At 37.9% G+C, this 26,530-nt stretch overlaps 1 protein-coding gene across 2 annotated transcripts in view; it reads left to right on the top strand.

The window, feature by feature from the left end:
* gmds (GDP-mannose 4,6-dehydratase) overlaps positions 1–26,530 on the top strand; it is a 412,968-nt gene that overhangs the window by 347,028 nt on the left and 39,410 nt on the right. For both annotated transcript variants that reach the window (XM_033999923.3, XM_033999922.3), the window contains one exon: positions 822–918. In XM_033999923.3, the coding sequence (XP_033855814.3) occupies positions 822–918 (97 nt within the window). The remainder of the gene's footprint in view (positions 1–821; positions 919–26,530) is intronic.

Here is a 26,530-nt window from a genome sequence, read left to right as displayed (position 1 = left end):
CCTCTGCTTTACCCCTATTATTAAAAGGATAAAAGCATGTTATTGAAGATATTAAATCAGCTTATTTTAAACTTAAATAATGAAGGGATTTTTTCAAGCAGGTAAATAGTTATGAGTTTTATTAACCTGCAAGTCACTGTAAAGCATTTGATGTGCAGCCAGCAAAACTTTGCTGTCTTCAGACTGTAAGAGATGTTATTTTGTCTTTTGAGGGACCCCCATTTTTGCAGCCTAATTTAAGGTAAAACTGATTAATACATTCCATCCACTGAACCCTCCCACTGGTGAAATATTGTTCTTTACAGAAATATGTAATATACCAGATTCTGTAGCGTTAACACCCCGGTTTGAACGACCCCCCCCCCCTTGAGAAAATAATGCCTGAGGGGAAATATCACAGCTCACGTGAATAGAAAAAACTGGCACGTGTTTTTCACATACAAATGTGGTTTTGTGTTTTTTGCACTAGACAATTCAGCTTTAAAGTTTAATGTTTATTCTGTGAAAATATTTGAACTGCACTTCTTGATTCTTTCGCATGTAATCTATATACCTAATGTAAATAATGCCTGCAATTTACAACCCCCCCCCCCCACCCCACCCCCCCACCCCCCCCCCCCCCCACCCACACACACACTTTTGCCTTAACGACAACTTTAGGCCCCCTGGGCGTTGACTCCGCAGAATCCGTTATATAAAAATATGTTATTCTGAAAGTTCAAAAAATAATCCTGCCAACTGAATTGTAGATTTGTATCTAAGTTCCATAACAGTGATAAACTTAGACAGGGATTTTTGATTTGCTGTTTTCCTCTTTCTAGGTGGGAAGGTAAAAACGAGAATGAAGTTGGCCGTTGCAATGAGACAGGAGTGATTCATGTGAGGGTTGATCTCAAGTACTACAGGCCCACTGAAGTGGTAAGTGAAAGACTACCTGTGAAATTGATGACGACTTAACAAACCACTCACCCGGTTAATTGTTGCATTTGGCCCGTTGTCTGTGAAAGTGGTCTAATTAAACTCCTGCTGCTGAGCCTTCAGTTTCACAGACAGTATGGGTAACCAATTATGTTGCCATGACAACTGGACAGTAGTTTCTTACTCAGCAATGGCTAACAGTGGAGACGTCAGCTTAATGTTTTACTTTGGCCACAAATCTGAATACCATTTGATAATTAACTTCTCCCCTCGTAAAGCCACCAAGTTGAGGATAAGTGTTGCAGTTTGAATAAATACATTTTAATGTGAGAAGAAATAATAATAAAAAAAGAAAAAAACAGTGAGACACAAAAGAGATTATGTGATGTCCTACACTTAAAGATACAAGGTGATGATGCACGTCCATGATTTTGATCTAAATTAATCCTTGCGCCTGAGGCAATGTACATTGTAAGGACAAAAAGGTTATCAGAGGTGTTGGTGATTTGGTCAACCCTTTACAATTTTAAATCAACTGGTTCTTGCAGCACTGTAGTTAACTGATTATTATTACCTCTGCACAATGTATGTGAAAAAATTAAAATTTTATTCTAGCCAATTAATATCTGTGGCATTGGTGTTGCCATAGGAAATTGACCACCAAACATGGGGACTTCTCGTCACAGGAAAGGGCCACCTACCTTCAAAGGCTTTGTTCAAAAATCTTAATATCACAACCTTACTATGAAAAAAAGAATCCCACCCATTTGAGCTGGGGAGGTTCTGTTTACAATTGGGGGATAAAGTGCTTCCTTGGACTGATAACCTTGTCAATAGGAAACCCTGAAGTGCAACCAGTGCTAGTGCTGATAGGGAGGGAGCTAATAATGCTAATACAGTACTGTACTTAATGCTGCACAGTTAGGTTAAGGTTAATAACATAAGGTAAAGCCCAGGGCCCCAATTGCTGTCATATCAGTCATTAACTGTAGTAAAAAAACTATTTTGAGTTTATTGTTGGTATTATCATCTGTTTATTTACATGCCCAGCTCCAGACAGCATGCAACACCCACTTCCTGTGACACTCACTATTAACCTGTCAGCTGCTCTTTGAGGTGGTCTCATGCACAGCTGTGAGTTTTAGAAAGCAATTGTGTTTACAGGCAATTTACAATTTCAGGCTAATAAGTCAATTTGTTTCAGACTACGTTGTCAATAAAAAGAGCAGATATTGATTCCTGTTTATGATCAAATCAGTGGCCATGTGAATGAAACTGATATCACACAAAAAGCTGACATTATTTTATTAATCTCTGAAAATGGGCCTGCACATTTGCACGTGCTTGAAAATAGGGAATACAGTGTGCATTCAACATTCAACATATAACATTTGTAAAATGATCTTTAGTCGACCAAAATGACTTAATCATTTAAACTTATAAATCGTGCCACAAATGGCAATAATACCAGTAATAATACAAATAAAAACAGTAATACCAGTAATACTGCCATTTCCCTACTGAATTCTTTCAATTCACATATCACCTGTTTACTTAAAGAGTAAGTAGCGTGGTTTCAAAAAATACAGGGTTACACTTTCCCACATGTTTCTACAACTGTTTAAATAACATACTTGTCATTTTTCTTTTCATTGTTAACACCCTGACAACTTTATACACTTATATAATGTTAAAGTCTGTTTCAAAGCTCTTTTCAAAATGTCTGCTCTAATGCACTGGGGTTTCAGATATGTTCTTTAAATCACTGCAGAAAGAGCGATTAAAAGAAAAAAAAAACATAGTGCACTGTCTTTTCTGTTCCGTACCACATCATGGATCGCTATTGCTGTGTTACCTGTTTGACAATGTGGTCAATAATCCTTACACTATCAGTGCACTAAAGCGGACATTTTGAAAAGAGCTTTGAAACACTTTAAAGTTATAAGTGTAAAAAGTTGTCAGAAGGTTAACAATGAAAAGAGAAATTACAGGTACGTTATTTAAACAGTTGTAGCAGCTCGTGGGGATGTGTAATGCTATCTTTTTTGGAACCCTGCTACTTACTCTTTAAGGAGATGCAGTACTGTCTGCAAGCTGCAGAGCTTCTTTTTATTGTAAAATACACCTTTCTGTCTACCTGGACAGAGATGATGAGGCCATTTCACACACTCTGATAAAGGTGAGGATAAGGGGCTCTGCATTTGTAAAGAGTCTAGATCAAGTTTATCAAACAACAGATTGAGGAACAGAAAAAAAATAAAAATAAACAACTTTGATCTATAGCTATCTTGATCCTAGATTCAGTTTCTATGTGTTCAGGGATTTAACAGTTTTTTTTGGCTCTCTGAACTGTAAACATTGGAAAAGTGTCAGGGATTAGAGAAAGTTTAGGTGAGTGATGTGACCAGGTATGTTTTGTGGGACCCTGTTGGTATCTAGGCAACAAATCCCCAACCACACCCTCTTTTATGTCAAGTCATGTCACCACAAACTGCCTCTGGTGGCATCCGGGGCCCATGCAAGAGAAAGTTGGCAGCATTCAATAACTCTGTGTGCTCTAAACATAGTATAAACAATTTTACAATTTAAAAAAGTATAGGCCGCAGAAGTTTTTTGCCTGAGTCACTATGTACCTGTTCTTAAAGTGTGTCTTGCAGGGTTTTATCATTGAAATGGATGCAGTAGTGTTTATTAAGAATATTAGCATTATTATTTAAAAAAAACAAAAAAAAACATTTTATAGGCCACTAAAATGAGGTTAATGTGGATCACGGATCACGGACCACGCCTACCACGAACACAACCTTTTTGTACCAGGTCACGTGTGACGTATCAAAAGGGAAACAAGTCTCGGCCTGTATGTCTGGCCTACAGGTTTGTGAGATAAAAAATATATATATAATAGTAATAATAATATGGTGAATACTTGCATGTGCAGGGGTGCACGCCTTTCCAGGGAAAAAGAGTGCCGTATTTTGCTCTGGGTGCGGTTTGTACAAGTCAAAAGAGAGGACTTCACCGCAAAATCCGTTCACCAAAAGAATTCTGTCGTCTATTGAAAAATACAATTCACCTTCACAAGTCAAGGCTGTTGCGAAAGTGCGTATTAAGTACAGTATACAATAATTAATATGAATAAAACTAGCTGCAGTGCTCATGTGGATAAGAGTGGATTGAAAAGGGCTCAAGTATCAAAAGGATTCCAAAGAAGTTATGATGCAATTTTTAAGATAGTGGTTATCAGAAAAGCTGATTCATCCAGCAGTTATCGTGCTGCTGAGAAATTTGTATCACCTAAAACAACACAGGCCGGGACAAAACCGCTGCTATTGAACGCCCACTCGGAGGAAATCGTTTTGTGGACGGTTGTCGGTTTCTTAATGTCCTTGCTTACCTAAAGAGTAAGTATTTCAGTTACATTACTATTTTTGACAGAAACCTACGATCAATATCGGCACTCACTTTTAAAATTATATAGAGACTTTAATTATTGTGTGTGTATCATCAGGATACAAAACATGTAAATAGTTGTTATGTCATTACCATATTGGAATATAACCTGTATTTCTGGATTACAAACAACTATCCGAACTTTACTGCATTAGAAAATGTGTACCACTGACGTAGTGGTCAGTAAAGAAATGTTTATCTTTCCATATTCATTGCTGAAGTTGTCTTATCTGCTTTATATAATGCAATCTTATCAATCCTTATGTCTACTGTACATTATTGTAATGTTTGTAATTTATCGTCTTTGAAAAGATTTCACAGTGTCACTGTGGCAATGTGCCCCGCCCCTGTGTGCATTTGTGTGTTATATGTTGTATGTTGCGTGCGTGTGTTAATGTTGGTGTATAGTCATTGGTACACGGGATATAAACGGGTCTGTGTTTCACGTGTGATTTAAAAAGGTAGATTTGTATTTAGGCACGAGGAGGGCACAAATCACTTCACGTGCTGGTTAAATGTAATATGTGAGCACGGGGTTGCACAGAATTAATTCACATGCTGGGATTCAAGTGAATAATTAATTAGTAATTGAATCCCAGCACAACAGTATATATAGAGACACGTAGCATTCACTCAGGGTTGGGTGTTCGAGAGTGGAGAACGGGTGAGAGAGAGAAGGAGAAATAAAAGTTTAAAATAACAATTGCTACAGCGTGCTGGAAGTGCCAGCACGGTACTTGTTTAACGTTCGTCCACTTGTTTTGTATGTTAGTGCGTTTTGTTTACCTGTTTATTTTGGCTCCAGTGCCGTGTCCTGTGTTTTTGTCTGTTCCAACCTTTTATTTTCTGTTCTGTTATTAAATGCTGTGTATTTCCTGCATCTGGTCTGACGCCACCCACTCCGGCCATCTTTGTGACAGTCACTAACAGTGGTCTGCTGTTCTTTTTCAGTCTGTGGCCTGTGATCACAGACAAAATGACAAAAATGGGTATTATAGGCTATAACAGACAATCGCTAAACTAAATACAGAGTATAGATGCTGAAGCGTATATTATTGGTAACACCGTGTAACATTTTTTTTTTTTTTTTGTTCCTGGGTAGTAAGTGTTATTTCCTAATTGCTTATGCCTCAAAAGTAGAAAATGGGTATTATTCCCCACAAACTTTGCTTTTGTGACCAGGACAGTGATATTTTGAAATTTACCTATTTCCAATGAGAAAACGGGCGAATTTGTGTCTTTTCGTTCACATAAAGTCAGAAAAAAACAACATATGAATCCAAATTAACATGTATTTATACTAAAGTAATACAAAAATGACTACAAAAGATTTAGAAGTGAGTAGTTTTTCGAGATTTACGATTATACTGTAAATCACTTTCACGAATCAGCCCCCAAATGTAGTCTCCCATCATGTTCTCGTTATACTGTCCTTGGTAGCGGCGTTCAAAGTCCAGTATGTCCTGGTGGAAGCGCTCGCCTTGCTCCTCCGAGTACGCTCCCATGTTCTCCTTGAATTTATCAAGATGAGCATCAAGGAAATGGCCTTTGGGACAGCAGGGACACCAAGGCGCACTACCACAGGCGGGACTGGCCACAGCGGACCGAGTTCTCTGTGGGGAGGAACAACGTCAAGTGGGAGCCACTGGTGGACTCCCGGAAGGTGCTGATGCCACCACTGCACATCAAATTGGGCCTTATGAAACAATTTGTCAGAGCTCTAGATAAGAAGTCGGCAGCCTTCAAGTACCTTCAAGACTTCTTCCCTAAGCTGTCTGAGGCAAAGGTCAAAGTCGGTGTCTTCGTTGGACCACAGATAAAGAAGATCCTGGAGTGCAATGAATTCCCCAAGAAGCTCACTAGTAAGGAGAAAGCGGCTTGGAACAGCTTTGTCGCAGTGGTTTGGGGCTTCCTGGGCAATCACAAGGCCGAAAACTATGTGGAGCTGGTTGAGACTCTGGTGAAGAACTACGGCACAATAGAACATGGGAGCGTACTCGGAGTAGCAAGGCGAGCGCTTCCACCAGGATATACTGGACTTTGAATGCCGCTACCAAGGACAGTATAACGAGAACATGATGGGAGACTACATTTGGGGGCTGATTCGTGAAAGTGATTTACAGTATAATCGTAAATCTCGAAAAACTACTCACTTCTAAATCTTTTGTAGTCATTTTTGTATTACTTTAGTATAAATACATGTTAATTTGGATTCATATGTTGTTTTTTTCTGACTTTATGTGAACGAAAAGACACAAATTCGCCCGTTTTCTCATTGGAAATAGGTAAATTTCAAAATATCACTGTCCTGGTCACAAAAGCAAAGTTTGTGGGGAATAATAGCCATTTTCTATACTTTTGAGGCATAAGCAATTAGGAAATAACACTTACTACCCTGGAACAAAAATTGTGTTACATAGTGTAATCAAACCCATTACAATTTAGGAAATTACACTCACCATGCAGTGTTGCCGATCTGCCACAGATATTTCTTGTCAATCCCCATTTAGTCACCGCCTCTGTTGATCAGTGGGATCCCGCTGCCTCACCGGTGGTTCAAAAATGTAGGGTTGTGGCACCTGTTCCCTAAAATTAATTGGGTCTTCGACTTCATCTTCAACGTTTTCAGTGGCAGTCGCCATGTGTGTTTACCTTTTCATATGTACACCACACAAAATACATCATATCTTTGTTGTTTACTGATATTTTTTAACCGCGTAAAAACAATTTTATTTCTATTGATGAAATCTATACAGAAATGTGGTGTGTGTGACCTGCAAGGTACATTTTAAAATGGTGGGTATGTATACCCAAATATAGATCTAATGCAATGCAAATGTACTTCAAAATAAAATAAAAAATCACTACTATGGGTAAAAATCCCTTGTCTTAGCTCAGTACAGTTGCACTAATACCTACACAGTTTTATAAATCAAGAAAGGGATTTTGTTTCTAGGAATGAGGCACAATGCCTCTGGTCTTGGTCCACATCACACCCCAGGTGCTCCGTTGTGTCATCTTCTAACGCCTTGTCATCTTTTATTGTTCCTGTCATTTTTTGTTTAATGTTAATGAGCTTTACACATCCTTTTCCTCAACATGTTACAAAAGTATTTGCTTTGGGGGGGGGGGGCATCATTTGAGGTATAATTGTTGCTTCATTCTGGAGGATTGGCCTTATTAACAGACAGTACTGATGAGTAACTTTTATGACAGTAATCTGACCTTTGGGCAACGAAAAGACAAATGATGTGTTAAAAGACAGCATACCTTCCACACCTTCTCCTAAGCTTTACAATCTTCATTGCAGTGATTTACAATAAGTTCATATTTTCTGTGTAGCCTTTTTTTCTTTCTTTTTTTTAGAACAGAAATAATTTCACAGTTTGAGCAGCCAGATCTTAAGCTACATGAGATTACATTTCTTATAATGTAATAAAGACAGCACTACGTGGCGTAAAAACTATGGAGTATCATTATAGGTTTTGGGCAAGTATAGCTTTTTAGCAATACATGTACATGCTTCAGGTAAGACATAACCCATAGTTACAGAACAAGACATACCTGTCCACCTTACGACTACTGTACCCCACTCAAAAGCATTTTTTTTTTAATTGAGAGGCAAGGTTAAATGACAAACGCCTTACCATTCAACTAAAGAGCAAGCTCTGTAGTCGAGAGGTTAGTACGTGTCTTATGCTGATGTCAGTATTATCAACTCATCAGCAGCTAGGAGGAGATTCATTACAAGCCAACGGGAAAACCAGTTTTGCTTTTTAGAAGGAAAACGTGGGTGTCCCTGTTGAGCTAAGTGATGTTTGATTCTGGAGGTCATGCTCTTCCTAGCACTGCAATTATAACTCGGTGTGTTATTAGTGTCTAGGATTTATTACCAGTCTGTCTCCAATAAGAATGTTAAATATGACATGCCACCCCTACTACTCAGCCTCTTATCTTACTTTGCAATCTGCTTGCTTTAGGCACTAAAGACAAAAAAAGGCTAATTCAGTGAAAAGTAGCTGCAATGACTCTATTTGCTGGCTATGCAGCTAGTAGATGAGACATATTGAAGTCAATAATAATAATAATAATAATATATGGCTGGCAGCTTAATTAATTCATTAAATATAACTTAATACTAGAAAGAATGTCAACCTGAAACAATTAAATTACATTTTAAAGTAAAATATTACTGCCCATTTTCATCATGACAGAGCACAAATGAGTCTGCCTTTAAATCACACAGACCCATCCTCACAAGACCTGTAACAGTATCAGGTGAGAGTGATGTTTTTTTTTAATCGTCCTTTGTTATTGGGGGTAAGTAACAGGAAGGATCCATACAGATTTGTTATACATCTTCACAGTGGTGAGAAAGACATTAATATGTATGGTTACTTATCATTATCATGAATTTTTAAATATTTTGCATCCGATCGCACAGCTGCACAGGAGGGTCCAGTGGCAGCAGGCAGGCAGGCAGACTGACCAGAGGAGAAGAACACACTGACAAGGAGCAACGGCAACAAAACATCCATTTAACCACCAAAGGCTCTTTTAAGAGTGACCCAAATCTTTTGTAAAAAGTTGAAAGTTTAACATATTTTTTTAAACTGTTTATTTTCAACAAGGGATACGAAAATGCTGTAGTTCAGGGAGACAGAGCAGAGTGATCAGAATGGCGAGTTTTGAATTGATTTGAATACTTTAACCTTTTTTCACTACTGTAATTAGTTATTGGTGTCCGATTCAGACTCATTCAATATCTCATGTACACTTCGGTTTCCCAAAAGGTCAACATTTACATAAATCTCCTCAGTCATGTTTATTGCGATAAATTGTAATATGTCTGTGTTTTTCGTCTTCAAAATTCTAGTGGTGTGTGGATATCTACAAGTGATTTGCAGAAGTGCTGACCCATGGTGATATGCTTTTATATCAACACCCCCATGTGACCCATTTTGACCAATCAGGATAGAGTATTTAACATTTTATGATTACTAATTATTAAATTAAACATAATACAAGAAATAGTTATTTAAAACATTTGTTTATTATTTTAAAAAAATGTAATTTCTTGACTTGCCTCACTGACCAAACTAAAATGAGAAACCGAGTCAGCAATAACAGATACATGCAAGTAAAAGTCCCAGTAAAAAATAAAATGACTTTGGGTAACTCACTTATAAATACATATTTATATCAACATCCATGAACCTTCGCTTCGGTTTCGAGGGTGATTGATCTGACATGGACTGACCCTACATTTATATAATTTAATATCCGCCGCTTTTGTCGGTTTCGGTGTTTAATTTAATAATCGAAAATTAACTGTATTTTAGATTAATCGCTCATCACTAATGGTTTTATATTTATTTACACAGAATTATACAGAAAAACTAATTTGCTGAAAAAGCATTTGCTGTTAAATTGTTTGAACCAACTGCGCAATCACAACTGAGTCAGTTTATTATTCATCTCACTGCATTTAAAATTAAACAGTATATTTTCTTACGTTTTCTTTTAAAAGGGTATTAAATTATGTTTTATAATTTGAAAATAACTAAATAAAACAAAGTTTCACTGAGTAACGGTTACATGTTCCTTAATTGTAAACAATATATTTCAAAATAAAACGGTAGCTATCTACTTTGCAAAAGCATTGGTTATAAAGGGTGTCCCACTGAAAGTAGGAATCCTCGTTATTACAAACTCAGCTTATACAGCAGTGTCACTCCCAACGTGGACATGGATTGAATGCCAACATCTAACTGAAATACTTAAGCCGGGGCTACTTTCAAGTGGGACACCCTGTATTGTGCTGACATGATGTAGCTTGATTCACAGACTTGCAGAAATCCTGTTAGAAAGTGTATTTTGAGAAGTGAAGGCATGTTTACGGCACAGAGGTGATACAGTAGACTAGATGCATTCTGTGATACTGGAACTAACAGATACAAGCAAGAGTCTTTCTAGCCATGAACTGTTAGAAAGTAAAAAAAAACAAAAAAACTTCCCATTCATAAGTCCTTCACTTTTAGTGCTTTGCTCCATAATACAGTTCTGTGGCTAACCAACGGCGACTGCACTTTGCATGCACTCGAGTATATTAAAATAGTGCAGCAGGAAATTAATTACAGTATGCTGGGAGGGATTAACATAATTTTAGATGTTTTTGTAACATCATGTAATCAGAGAAACTACAGAACGATATCGCAAAAGTCTACCGGAAGCCACAATAGTTGTACAGTAGTATTTAAGGCATGTTGGTTTCGAAATGTCACATTTCTAAATGTCACAGTTTTTCTTAAGTATGGAAAACTACAAAGCGGTATGCAATTCAGTATGTTAACGTAGCATTATTCCACAGGCTTCATTCGACTCCGTGAACCAGAATGATTTAATTATATAGGGAGATGCAAAACTTTTGGTCATAGCTGTACTGCTAATTCACTGTATTCTAATAGATAAATTACAACTGTACATGCAATACTGGCAAAATACAATAAACATAGCCTCGATTTACAATGGTCTGTACTGTATAGTGAATTGTGTTTATTTATTTGACCCATAATATTAATGTTTTAGTTTTTGCTTGCAATTTTTTGTCAAAATAAAATCTCCATCAACTTTGAGTATTACTAACGGGTGGTCAAAAAAAAGAAAATACACGCTTTTGGGATATTAATTTTTTAAGTTTGTTCATAGAATGATGTTTTCGCTTATGAGTTGTAACAAATGCATTTGTAGTGTGGGCTAGGTTTTGACATGCACATGTGTTTGGTTTTTTTTTTTGTTTTTTTATAGAAATGTTTTCGTACTAACTTTTATACTTGATAACGTTCATTTAAAAATCCAGTTTATGCCTATGATTAATACGTTTGAATACGTTTTGTGACTAATTGGAACCTATTAATATGTTTCAATATTAATTAAATTGAGTTATTAATCAAATTGATTCATCTTGTTACACAATTGATTTATTAAAATCTTGATATACTGTTATTTGAGTGATTACTGTCTTGGTCACAGTCATCTTAAAATAATGCTAGAATATGTTTTGTTGAAAAATTAATGCATTAGATTTTGCTGCTGATGTATTAATTTTCAAAAGGTTTTCTTTAGGTTGTGCTGCAATAAATCGTAGCGTCGGTACTGGGTGGGGGGTGGGGCTAAAATCACTAAACACTTTGTGTGAATTGGTGAAGAAAAACGAATCATTTGTATTATGTGTAAACCTGTGTAAGTGTTTGACATATATACACATAGTTTACAAATATAGTCAGTTTTACTTTTTGTGCTCTATAATAGAATATACAGGCTTTCTAGCTATAAATGTATTCTCAAAAAGGAAGGACATTCTTTGCAAAAAACTTTGTTAATGCATCAGTTAGGGTTGATATTAAAATGACAAAGGTAGGGAAATGCGATGTTAGGGTTTTTAACCCTAACTCTGCATTCCTTCCCACTCCCTTACAAGCAGTGGAAGGGGCAAGGCAACACAAGCAACCACAGACAGCCATCATCAGTTAAGACAAACAACATACTCTCTGCAGACAACACAAGAGACATCCATCATCATGTTCCACTAGGTGTATGAGGTCTACTGCCATGCCAGTGTGTTGGGGGGTCATGTATATGTGGGCACTGCTTATAGGAGACAGATGCATAGCAGTGGCACCAACATCACACTGTACCTCTGTGAATTCCACTGCCATGATCAATGCCTTGTGCTGTAATACCAGTATGTTCTGTATTCTCCAGTGTTTTAGGACTATGTTGGCAGATAGCACACACGTGCGTTTTGTAAATATCCATCCTTATACAGTGCAGATGGGATGTCTCTTGTGTTATCTGCAGAGAGTTGTATGTTGTTGGTCTTAACTGATGATGGCTGTCTGTGGTTGCTTGTGCTGCCTTGCCCCTTCCACTGCTTGTAAGGGGCTGGGAGGGAATGCAGAGTTAGGGTTAAACTGATGCATTAATATATACATACACACACTCATACAGTACACCCTCACTATAATTAACCTGTTTGGGTCCAAGCCTTTTGTTCATTATATCGAGGGATAAGTTATAGCAAAGGGACAATCAAAATGAACGATAAACTGTTGGAGTAAGTTAAATGAGATGATATTGTGAATAAAAGTAGAATTACATGTACCTGTCCATTTCATGTTTGCAGTATTCTGCCTTTGTTTTATCCAGTTCATTAAAGAATTAAAATGCAGTACAAAAAGCAAAAATCCCGAATTGAAGCTAAACTTTTATTCATAATCAATCTGACATGAATCGTTTCAAAGTGCACCAAATCTTAATCCTACATTATTATTATTATTATTATTATTATTATTATTATTATTATTATTATTATTATTATTATTATTTATTTCTTAGCAGACGCCCTTATCCAGGGCGACTTACAATTGTTACAAGATATCACATTATTTTTACATACAATTACATTATTTTTTTACACATTATTTTTACATACAAGAATACCAAACTGAGCTTTTATTCCAAATCAAACGACATGGAAAGTTTGACATGAAAAGTTAATCAGATCCTCAAGTTTTGTTTTTTCGTTCTTTCTTGAATCAATTTTGCTTTGCCGCATGGAGTGCTTTTTGACAATCTATATTCACAACAGAATCAGTATAGTTTCTAGCTTTGTTGCAACATAAAATTATTTTAGTTTCAGAGGCAGTTACACAGCGTGCACTTCTTAAGACAAAAGAGTTGACTTCATCACTGCGGAGGTGGCATCCTGTGCGTACAGACCGGGATGTTGACAGTGTGTGTATATGGTAACAACAATCCTTAAGGCTATAAGTCGTTTCAGGTCCAATCTCGATATTTATTACACTAATAAATGATCAAAGACAATCTGCCAATTGTTAACTAACAATTAACACGTCGCTGTGGGCCACGACCTACGCTGCAAAAACGAATTAATTTTTAAAAGGAATCTCGGGGTGGAACTACTCTGTCTGTTTATTCACTTCTCTGTCTGCTTCACAACAACAACAAACACTCCCCCCTGTCACTGGTCTTTAGCCCCAATTAGTCCCGCCTCATCCCACTCCACGGCCAATCACTACTGCAAGCATTCCTGCACTTCACAGACCTCGCATACATTAAAATATTATCTTTTTTTATTATTTATTTGGGGTCCAGGGGCCAGATTCGTTATAGCTGAAGTTTCGTTATAATGAAAGACGTTATAGCGAGGGTGTACTGTGTGTGTGTGTGTGTGTATATGTATATGTATATGTATATGTATATGTATATGTATATATATATATATAATGTAAGAAAGCCACGCTCACTCAAGCTCATTAGCCCCTTTTATACATTAAGACACAGGATTTAAGTTTTCTGAGCGTTTATGCTTTTTTATTATTTACAATAACAAAAATAAATAAAAACAAAACAAAATCTAACTCTTCTTGGAGCATTAACTAAACTTTTGCAGTTTCTTAAACTAAATAGTAGACGTTTAAGCCGTTTACCAGTCCAAAACACTTTAACCCGGTTTGCACAACACAAGCAAAAAGGTTTACAAACTAACTTTGATTACACCACACAGGAACACATGGCTTCCCTCAGCCTGCCAGACAGCCCTTTTATGCAGGGCCTCATTACCCTGATGGGAACCAGGTGTACTGCCTCCTGGCTCGCTTCTGTGGCATTCTTGGAGATGTAGTCCTTTAACCCCTCCTCCCCCTAGTCTGCCACTATATATATATATATATATATATATATATATATATATATATATATATATATATATATATATATATATATATATATATATATATATACACACACACACACAATCGCCTCCAAAATTATTGGCACCCTTGATAGAGATGAGCAAAAATGACTGTATAAAATAAATAATACCAGTACTGAGCTATATTATAATTTTCCAACAATACAATGGAATATATTTGACTTTATTAATGATTCAATGGAATCAACCAAAATTACACATTTCTCAAATTATACATTTATTTCCAAAAAAAATGAAGTGTCACAATTATTGGCACCCTTGTTATCAGTACTTTGTGCACCCTCCCCTTGCAAGGATAACAGCACTGAGTCTTTTTCTATAATGTTTAGTGAGATTGGAGAACACATTGGGAGGGATCTTAGACCATTCCTCCATACAGAATCTTTCCAGATCCTTGATATCCTTCGGTCTGTGCTTATGGACTGCCCTCTTCAATTGAAAACACAGGTTTTTTTGATGTGTGCTTGGGGTCATTGTCTTGCTCAAAGATCCACTTGTGGCCAAGTTTCAGCCTCCTGGCAGAACCAACCAGGTTTTTGGCTAAAATGTCCTGGTACTGGGTAGAGTTCATGATGCCGTTGACCTTAACAAGGGCCCCAGGACCAGTGGAAGCAAAACAGCCCCATAACATCAAAGATCCACCACCATATTTTACAGTAGGTATGAGGTTCTTTTCTGCACACGCATCCTTCTTTCGACACAAAACCCACCGCTGGTGTGCGTGGCCAAAGAGCTCTATTTTCGTCTCATCTGACCATAGTACCCGGTTCCAATCGAAATGCCAATGCCGTTTAGCAAACTCCAGGTGCTTACGTTTGTTGGTTGCTCTCAATAAAGGCTTTTTTCTGGCAATCCTTCCAAATAGTCTATTGGCATGGAGATGGCGTCTAATTGTAGATTTGGAGACTTGGTGACCCCAAGATGCAACCAAGTTCTGTAATTCACCAACTGTGGCCCTTGGATTTCCCTTTGCCTCCCGAACCATCTGCCTCTCTGTGCGTGGGGGGCAAGATACACTTGCGTCCTCTACCAGGCAAGTTTACCACTTTTCCAGTGGTTTTGAACTTTTAATTATTGCCCTAATAGTGGTAAGTGGCATATTTAGTTTTTTAGCTATTGCTTTGTACCCATTGCCTTATTTATAAAGGTCAACAACCATTTGTCTCTTTTCATTTGTGAGTTCTTTGCCTTTCCCCATGGTGATGGATGACAAACGAATTTCATATGCGTGTTACCTCATTTTTATACCCCAGTAAAACAGGAAGCCATGGAAGGCCACAATACAGTTCCATAAGACTGAGATGAACTTAAAGTAGAATGTTAATGCAGATTTAATTTTGTTTGATTTTATTTAGAAGAATCTTTAGGGGTGCCAATAATTCTGACACCTATCTATGTATATCTATATGTGTGTGTGTGTATATATATATATATATATATATATATATATATATATATATATATATATATGTATATATGTGTGTGTGTGTGTGTGTGGACATAAGTTTTGCATCACCCTAAACAATTTACTAATTTTGCTTCATAAAATTGAATGAAACCTGCTGTTAACATATTGAATCACACACCACTTTATAGTTTGCCATATACTTAATGAAAAAACTGACAAAAATTAAAAAAATAGACATTTTTAAATCTAACATGAAATACTGTACTACTATTATAGCTTCCGGTAGACTTTTGCTGTATCATTTTCTATTACATTGTCTCAGTCCTAAAATTCTAGGTGATGCAAAACTTTTGGCCATATCTGTATTTATAATATATATGTTACGGTAAAAGTCCAAATATTGGCAGATCTCAACATTTACCAGTTAATGTCAACATTTACCAAGTAAAACTTGACATTTACCAGTAAATCTCAAGAATAACCAAGTGCCTTTACCAATAAGCTTTGGTAAATGTCTGAAAAGCAATATATTTCTTCATAACTCCAGGCATTTACCAGATTCAGACTTTCACCGTAACATATAACAGAAGAAGATACAGATTTTCAAATAGGAAAAACTGGAATAGAAATAAGAAATGTACAGTTTGTCATATCTGATGGTCAAAATCACAAGCTTCAAACTTGTGAATAGAAGTGAAAAATACATAAAGGAATCAGTAGTTAATTGAATCAAACCACATATTGCTATTTCACCTACAGGTATATAAAGTTGTATTTAATCAACTGCTTTATGTGATCAAAATACATGCAAACATGATATTTTATTTAATATTAATCATAAAGGCTTGAGAAGAGTAGGACTTTATTTTCAATCATTTGGGAGGCATATTGTTTCTATCAAATGTGATCTTGCTGTCAGTTATTGGTCCTTCACTGTCATTCAAATAGCTGTATGTTTTTTTTTTTTTTTCAATTGAACAATATACTACATGGAAACATAGTTAAATACCACAATACCTGACTGACGTGTGCCAAACTTCCTCAGGAGTCTTACTAATATCAGTCTAATAGTATATCATTAGGATTATCAGTTTATGTGGTTGACATGTATGAATTGATTTTCCACTTTCCCTAATGGACAGAAATAATAATCAGAGGAGAAAAGAGCTAGGGTTGTGCAAGGACTAGAAGAGAGGAGACTATTGCACATTTCAGCACAGACACCAAGATGTTGTTTGTGAATTCTAGAGAACAAGCAAGCCAACATGTTGGCCAGCAAGCAAATAACTGTTGAGTGTTCACTGCCTCATTGTCAAGCTCAGTGTAAGTTTAATCAGCTAAGCAAATGTTTACGAAATAAAGTTAAAATAGATACAGATTCATTTAATTTGGTGCAATCGTTTAAGAACCAGCTTTATTCTTTTTTCATTTAAGAACCAGTTATTATTTTACTTCTATACCAACTAAAGTTTGTAAAGTACCTCAGTTTTGCACATGTTCATTTCTCACATTAATTTGTGGCAGCAATAGGTGCCTGACTTTCAAATACAAGTAAAACATTTTTTGTATTTTTTTTATTTTTTTATCAAAAGCTAATTTAAGGACTTCGTTGCTAGATTTTAGTAATCTGTATTTGTTTAAAGAGTAAGTAGCGGGGTTCCAAAAAATGTTGCATTATACGCCCCCAGGTGTTACTACTACGGTGTTACTAATAATGTATCTGTAATTTTAATTTTCATTGTTAAAATCCTGACAACTTTGTACACTTATAACATTAAAGTGTGTTTCAAGTGATTAGAAGACATCTCAAACCCCAGTGCACTAGAACGGCCATTTTGAAAAGAGCTTTGAAACAGACTTTAAAGTTCTAAGTGTAAAAAGTTGTCAGGATGTTAACAATGAAAAGTAAAATTACAGGTTCATTTTTTACACAGCTGTAGCAACACGTGGGGACGTATACTTCTATATTTTTCTGAACCCCGCTACTTACTCTTTAAGTCTCTGCGATAGTTTTTATTTACAATTTTAAAAACTTCTGGGGTTGAATGAATGATATTTGATCAATTCTGGCAAACAATCTAAAATGTCCTACTATTAGGTTGGTTGACTTTCTGCTTAGAATTAATTAAAGCTGACTTTGAAGGTTTCCTTTCAAGATACCATCTATATGCTTCCCTTCACTGTGCGCCAACAGGTGTCATAATCACGTGTTCTGGTTCTTTGAGTTTATTGACAAAATCTGTTTTAATTTCATAGAATATTAAAAGTGAGAGATTACATTGAACTTGTTGGCTACATTTCAATGTGTTTTGTGACAGTACTTTGCCATTAACAGATAAATAACATGCATTCCTTAATTGTGAATGTCATTTTACTGCCTTCCGTGAACAAACACACATCCTTCATCTGCACCTGTCAAACAGAACTCAAAATTGTATCCCTCACTTTTGCCTCTGCCTTACTATATTGCTTCAAAAGCTCCTAATAACAAATTTGACCCAGTGTAGAAATTAGACATTTGACCCACTCTAGCTACAGCTCTATTCATTATTGTATATACATACAAATAATTCATATGTGCACGCATGCACGTACTGTAAGTTGTTGTGTTTGTACAGTACATGTACAGGGGTTTGACAGAAAATGATGAACACCTGCCACAATCAGTGATTCCCTATTGGCGGCACATTTGAATCTGCATTAAAGACCTTGAATACTATAATCCCTCTATGAAAGTCCATCAGATCTGATGTCTTGCAGATTGACACTGAAACTGACTTGCAGCAAGAGCTTTTTAATTATAGAATACCAACAGATTTCATGGATACCATATACATAATATATGATATCCCATGCTAAATGTTTAGGAAAGCTGGTTTAAGAAATGTGTCATCCTGTTGCTACATGTTGACTTACTTGGAGATCTGTATTAAAATTCATCCTCAGCTTTTCTTGGCTTGTTTAAATCTAATAAAACATCTAAGTTGTACTTCAAACAAACATAAAAAGATCAACTAACAGCAATCTGGCAAGTAGACTGAAAAAAAAAAATCAGGTAGCAATATTACATTGAGCTTTTTTCAATATTAATAATCACGTATAAGAAATCAGCCAATTACAATATATCGTATCCTGTGTACAGATGTCATCATATTCATAGAACATACAGCACAATTCTTTAATAGCAGTTCAAGAGTAAGATTGTTTTTTATTATTATTTATAAGGTAATTAGTCATTTGTGTGGTGTATCTTATTATAATGTAATTTTGATCAGTTTGAGTAGCCAGAACATGTTGCCCAAACCTTCAAGAGACAACCCACACACGTGTTAACTTATTTATTTGTGAATCTTAATGCAAGCGTCTCAGTGATATTACTTGCAGTACCTCATCATGGTCACTCAACCCTTGATTGCAAAATTTCAAATCCTTGAGACATCTTATGTCAACATTCTGTGGGTGACATATTTGAAACAGGCTCTGGTATGAACTTTAGAAAGTAGTTTAAAAAAAACAAAACCAAACAAAACTGGGATTATGCATTTCACAGAGACCTCAAGCAATGTAGTCTAGACACCCTGTGGCAAAGTCTCTTTTTAGATTTATGACTTGGCTTACCATATATATGTTTAGTGCATATGTTACAGTAAAATCTTAAATTTACTGGTAAATGTCGACATTTACAGAGTAAAGCGATAAATGTCAAAAATAAACATAACTTTTTCCTTCTGACATTTACTGGTAAATCTCAAGAATAACCAAGTGCCTTTACCAATAAGCTTTGGTAAATGTCCGAAACGCAATATATTTCTTCATAATTCCAGACATTTACCTCCTTACTTGGTAAATGCTGACAGTTCCCGTTAAAACTTAAGATTTGCCAGATTCTGACTTTTGCCATAACACACATACTGTATATTGGACACCTTGCAAGGTTTAAAACTATACAGTATCTTTGTATACTTCTACCAATAATATGAGGCCAGCTGTATAGTTTTGTACATTTTGAAAAAAAATGAATGGTTGAGCCAAACCACAAAAGAGGGACAGTGTGAAAAGAACTTAAGGTCATTCAAGTAATTTAGAATTTAAACATTAGATCCTTCTTAGTCTTTTCTTTGTACTTAATTGAGGTAGAGAGCTTCAAACCAACAGTATTGTATAATGAGAGTTCTGGGGGGTCTGTGAGTGGCTCACCTAGTAGACTAAGTCTGCTTCCTCATTGTCCTATATGTTCAATCTATCTATTTAAAATTGGTATAGCAAGTTAAAATAAATGCTGTGAGTGATAATACAGTTACCACAACAGCAATGGCAACTGGTTTCCAGTTTGAATGACAAGTTGTGGAAATGAAATCATTGGATGCAGACTGATTACTTTCAGCAACTTTATTTCAGAATATAATCATAACAGCACTGTGCCCTCTTCCAGGAGGCTTTGAATATACTTTATTACACACACTGTAAGCAAGTTACTGAACAAACAATATGATCAGCCTTAACACATGTAGGCTACTAGATATTTTTAATGACTTATTTTTTATAAACTTTTTCAAATATATTTTAAGACCTAACGGTAACTTAAATACTGAAACTTGTGCAAACACATGAACGTACATTCAAATTCTAATTGAAAAATATAATGTTACCGGTACTTTTATTCTGTTACATGTTTGATATGTTTTATACTATTGGGTTATTATTTAGGGCATTGGAAATCCACCGCTGGAATACTGAAGCCTGACCACAAGTGGAATTCTGAGCAAATTGCATTACTCATGGAATATTGAGGAAAATGTTTGTATTCATTAGCAACAAAAACTAATGCTCATAAAATAACGGAAAAAACAAACAAACAGAAAAACTTTAAATGATGTATATTTTTTTAACGCAGCCGTTTTCTAATAGCAATAGAACCCTCAAAAGAGGGCTTTACTGTCTGGTAAAATTCCAGAGCCTAAGGCGAGGACCTCTTCTTTGAGTTCTGTTGCTTAATTGCCACTGTTTTGAATTAATTGGTTGAGACATTCCATGATGTTTGAAGTGATAAGAATAGAACACATTTTCAATAAAATAATTTAGTTTTCACCCCCTATTATTTATCATAAACATGACCCTTATTGTCTTCTTTTGGAAGCTGACCTTGCCCCTGTCCACAATCTCCTATCATTTACCCAGTCACTGTTCTTGATGGAGGTTACTGTGTTTTAACAGTGGAGAATATTTTAGGTGACATTAGGTAGTGAGACACACGTATACACAGACAGCAGCTTAAGCCTAGTGAGTAAAGCAATAGAGAGAAATACCTTCAGTGATCACATGGGCAATAATGTTGGTGGCCAGCATGCGTTGAAGTTGTATAATGGAAGAACGGTGGATAAGTAGGTTTCAATTGGAATGGTGTTAGCTATTTGGCAGCCATTTACTTTTGCTTGCCCTCTGTACTTTGCATACAGTTGTTGGGGAAACAGATATCTTGCCAATGGAAAGTGATAAAACTGTCACCAATATAAGACAGACTGACATATTTGCAAGGCCATGGGTTGCTTGGAGGAATAAACTGTTGTCTGTTGATTGACACTGCTGTGGTTTGCATTGTACTCTTAAGCTTAGGGCGGTTTGCTGGAGATTGCAGAAAAGTTTTTCTGGCAAATTATGCAGTCTTGATGCAAAGGATTGTACTGAAAGCCTCTGTGTTTGTTGTGAAGAGTTACATGGAAACGGCCCCTCTTGTCTACAGTTTCGGAAAGCCCTGCAGCTGTGCTGTGGTAGTCAGGCACTCTGCAGGAGAGGCTGTGGGGGTCAAAGGCGGGGCTTTCGGAAACCTAACCCCTGTTTCGGGATGAGGTTTGATAAGGTTGCAGCCGAGGTGAAAATGGGGAATTGCCAAGCTGCGTCCTCAGGCTACAGCATGACCTGCCAGTGACTCAAAGCTGTGCCATGCAAGTCTAGAGAGGGCTTGCTGTATGTAGCTAATACAGAGCAGTACATGAAGCGTGGTTACATTGTATCAGTGAACTATTAACAATGAGCACAGCAGGCAGTTTAATACAGTGGATATTTACTTTTACTTTTATCAGTGTTATTGTCGTGATGTGTTTGTGCTAATCCATGTTTATATGCGTACTGAGGCATGCAACACCAAATGAAAAGTAAATATGTCGATAAAGCATTTTACACAGCAGCTTGTAGACTTAATAACGTTTTAAGTATGCTTTCAGTTCAGTTATGGTTATATTATTGTTCTTGGCCTGTTATAAAAATTGTTAGCAATTGTTTCTTAAATCTTGGCAGGCCATATTTGTATTTTTTTTTAAATATTTTTTTTTTTTATTCCAATAGCGTTCTAGAGATATGAATGCAAATTTCTAAATTGTTTCCTAATATTTTAAAATAATTTACATTTTAAAGCATGATTGGAAGCCAGTTATTTTCAAATATATTCTCTGATTCCCTGAGTAGGTCAGTTAATTATAAATTAGCTGCAATGTAATTATTTCCTGGAATATATATTTTTTAATAATGTATATTGAAAGGTGAAAGGTTCTGTGTTTTTTGATGTGCAATGATAAAGTGCTTATGAATGAATAAGAATAACTTATAAATGCGGAGTGGAGCTTTGAAACTTCACTGTGGTTTCTAATAACATGTGGTCCTGGCTGCCAAGCTTGTCTACATCAGTATATGGGCTACACGCAAACTGCATTTCCCATATTGTGCTGCAGATAGCATTCAATTTGGTGCTAATGTTTTGAACATTTGTATGGTATCTATCTAAATGTTGTTAACCTTTTCTTGGGTTTTAGAGTATCAATTTCATTTTGTGAATTTCAAGCATTTTAAAAATGTGTTAGGGTTTTATAACTCCTTATGAATTAATTAATTAATTAATTAATTAATTATAATTAATTACTTTTTTCAGATTTACTAAATTTGATAAATGCTTGTATTCTAATTGGACTGTCAGTGTAGATTTTTCTTCTCACAGGACTAATTCATTCCACATGTTCGTCTGTTTTTCCGAGTCCCTCAATGCACTTCAAATCCCCTCTGTGTTGTAAGACAAGATTGCAGCTAAGAAATGTTTAGGCTTAGTCAACTTCTTCTCACCACAGCCATAAGGGACTCTGGGAAATAGTGTTTATACTAAGCCCAAATTGATTGGGCAAGTTTAATGCAGTAAGGTCAAAGGTACAACTGCTTATGTAGCCTCATCAACCGCTCAGGTTTCAGCAGCAATTTATAAAGAAGGCCCATGATGATAACATCTGGCTGCTGGCACATGAATTGTGTGTGTGCGTGTAATAAGTGATTGAACTCCATAATGGTAGGAAGGAGCAAGCAGGCATTTTCATTTCTAAATTAGCATATGGTACAGATAAGGAGGAGAATGTCAAGATCAGGCTCCACAAGAGTGTCCAAGCAAGGCTAGCGGACCAATTTAGTACCTGCCAAAGTCCTTTACTGAGTTTAGGGAACACCAGACTTTAGCTTTCTTAATGGCAGTTAATCAGCCAGGGGTGTGTGTGTGTGTAGACGTAGCCATGACCAGGTCATCAGCAAGGCCTCAGCGAAGTCCACTCCTGGACCTTGGAGATATCTATGATGTACACTTCACAGGTCTAAGGTCATGGCAGCTCAGGTGACAGACAGTACAGAGAAGCACTCACTACAGTCACATTAATCAGGTCAATTAGACCTTTGTGAATTTGTGGTGTGGATGAACTATAGTATCTGGTTAAAATATAACTTGTGTAATGTTTTTTGTTATACATTTTTATTTTAGTGCCAATATAAAACCTTGCTCTAAAATGTCCATAATTGCATATTTTTTTTATTTATTTTGAAGTATACATTATCCTGCTTTGGCTACATACTAAAAGACAAATAATGTTGTTGGAAAACAATTGAAAAATATGTTTGACTTTGTATGCGCCTGAATTCTTAATTGTCAAATGTCTTCAAACAGAGGTAACAATCCACTGCTTCTTGAAGCAGTGGATCACCTCTAGAAGCTTTTGTTTTTCTTTAGTTTCTGAACACTAAGACGACTGTTCCAAATAGCAGTGTTGTGTAAAATACATTATTTATGAAACAAAGTAACTGCAGTATGTGGACATACAGAGATAAATGACCCACTCACAAAAATACTGATGCCATATTCAGTTGTAGGTAAGGCTGTATATTAACTATTCTGGAGAGCATCATTTAAAATATGGTACAATACAATGGGTGACTGGATCTTGTAAGAAACTGCTGAATCAAAACTAATTTACCTGCATATCAACTCAGCTATCACTTTCTGTATAGATCAGAACGTTAGGTTACTTACCGTAACCCTTGTTTCCTGAAAGAAAAGACGACCACCAACATACTTATGGGATATGCCTGCCATAGGTAGGTATTCACTGAGCATTTTATATCAGAGCTGCCGATAGGCCCCTCCGTGGGGTGATGTCCTCGGTCCTGCCTACCGAGGGATTAAACAGTCAACCCGCGGAGACCATTTTCTCTTTTGCATCGAACCCGTGAGGGCAACTGATGTGACCTCACTGGTTGGTGGTCGTCTTCTCTTTCAGGGAACCAGGGTTACGGTAAGTAACCTAACGTTCCCTTTCAATTCGAAGACGACCACCAACTTATGGGAAAGTATACCAGAGCACTCGCGAGGGAGAAGGAACGGCAGCATGTGAGGGGCGCATCAGAACCGCAAAACCCTAGAGTTAGTGGTGTGAGCTTGCAACCTCAAAGACCCTCGTGCCTAATGAACGCAGGGAAGGATCTACCACATTAAGGCGGTAGAACCTGGAGAAAGTATGCAGCGTAGCCCAGCTAGCCACAGTACAAATATCACATAGCGAGGACCCTCTGAAGAGGGCCAAAGATGTAGCCAACCCTCTGGTAGAGTGTGCGGCTACCCTCCCAGGTGGGGGCAAGCCGGCATTGTCATATGCAGTTGAGACTGTGTCCGCAATCCAGTGTGACAGTCGCTGCTTCGAGAGGGCCTGTCCTAGGGTTCATATTCCGTGACAGACAAAGAGCTGGTAAGAATGACGCAGAGCTCTTGTCCTATCTACATACCACCTCAATGCCTGCATTGGGCAGAGGGAGTTAAATCTGGTTCACGTGGAAGGCTGTGATCACCTTAGGGAGGAAAGCAGGGTTTGTACGTAGCGACACCCTGTTGCCATCATCCCAAATGCGCATACAGGAGCTGTGAACTGACAGCGCCTGTAGCTCACTGACCCGCTTTGCAGAGGTGATAGCCAAGAGGAAGGCTGTCTTCAAAGACAGATACTTCAACTCTATGGAGTGTATGGGCTCAAACGGGGCCTTCACGAGACCCTCCTGTACAATATCAAGGCTCCATTTGGGAAGAACATCCCTCCATGGAGGGCATAATTGCCGAGCACCCTTGAGAAAATGAGTTGCCAAGAAATGCACACCCAGAGATACAGAATCAATGGTCGCCAAATACACCTTCAAAGTAGAAGGTGACCTACAGGCATCCAGCAGTTCTTGCAGAAACTGCAAGATAACTGGCATAAGGCAAGATACTGGGTCATGAACTCTACTTAGACACCAGTTCTGAAAATATTTCCACTTATAGCTGTGTAAAGACCTAGTGGAGCCTGCCCTAGCATTCTGCAACATGCCCTCGACCGTGTCAGATAGCCCTAGGGCTGACCAGTGGTCCCGTTCATGGGCCAGACCCATAATTGGAACCTGCCTGGTTCCGGTTGCCAGAGAGTGCCTTTCGCCTGACTGAGGAGATCCAGGTGAAGAGGGGCTGGCCTTATAGGAGCTGGCACAGGGTTGAAAACCAGATTCTCCTGGGCCACTTGGGGGCCAGTAGGAGAACTGTCACCTTCAGTAACCTGACCTTCTCTAGGAAGGCCTGGAGTAGCGGTATTGGTGGAAACGCGTAAAGGAGTGCCCTGGGCCACTCGTGAGCTAGGGCGTCAATTCTGAGTGGACCACCTAAGCGGTGGAGGGAATACCACAGGGGCAGTGTGTCGTCTCCGCCAAGGTGAAGACATCGACCAGCGCCTTCCCGAACCGTTCCCAAATGTGTTCCACCACCTGAGGGTGGAGCTGCCACTCCGACGGATGTGTACCCTCCCTCAAGAGGAGGACTGCTGCCCAGTTCGCCACTCCGGAAAGATGCGTAACCCGTAGGAACAGCAGGTTCCGTTTTGCCCAAGTCAGGAGCCGGTAAGCAATGCGGTGCAACCCCGGGGACCAAAGGCCGGACCAACATATGTGCCCCTTGGAGCACTGGGAGAAAGTTCTGGAGAGCAAGGTAAACCGCCTGCAGCTCCAGCATGTTTATGTGAAGGGATGTCCAACGGCCCGACCAGGTGCCACTGACTCCTCTGCCTTCCCAGACTGCCCCCCAACCCAAGTTGGATGTGTCCGTCGTCACCACCTGAGGGTTTACCACTGCTCCCATCCGCATGCCTTCGCGCAGGTGAGAGGTCCGCCTCCACCAGCACAGGGCTGCCGAATACGAGCGAGACACTGTCAGCCGACAGTGTCTGTCGTGCCTTGGATGCAAGTGGAATGCATTGAGCCACACTTGCAGCGGACGTATACAAAGTAAGCCCAGCTCAATGGCTGATATGGCAGCGGCCATGAGACCCAATATTTTTTGACACAACAACTAGGTAACCTCCGATCCCTTCCGAAACAGGGAGAGGCAATCTTGAAAAGCTGCTACCCTGTCGTCTGACAAGTATGCATGCATCGCACTTGAGTCCAGCTGGAGCCCCAAGTTGTTGTGCACTGTACCGGTGTAAGCCGACTCTTTGCATCGTTGATGGTAAGGCCCAGCTTCGCCAGATGCTCTGTCACAATCGCCGTGTGGGCCACTGCTCCCTCTCGTGACTGGGAACAAATCAACTAATAGTCGTGGTAGTTAAATACTCTGATCCCCTGCAACCGCAAGGGGGCCAGGA

Source organism: Acipenser ruthenus, chromosome 4, assembly GCF_902713425.1.
Source record: "Acipenser ruthenus chromosome 4, fAciRut3.2 maternal haplotype, whole genome shotgun sequence".
NCBI lineage: Eukaryota > Metazoa > Chordata > Actinopteri > Acipenseriformes > Acipenseridae > Acipenser > Acipenser ruthenus.
The sequence above is the reverse complement of the archived record's forward strand: the minus strand, read 5'-3'. Positions and strand labels throughout refer to the sequence as shown.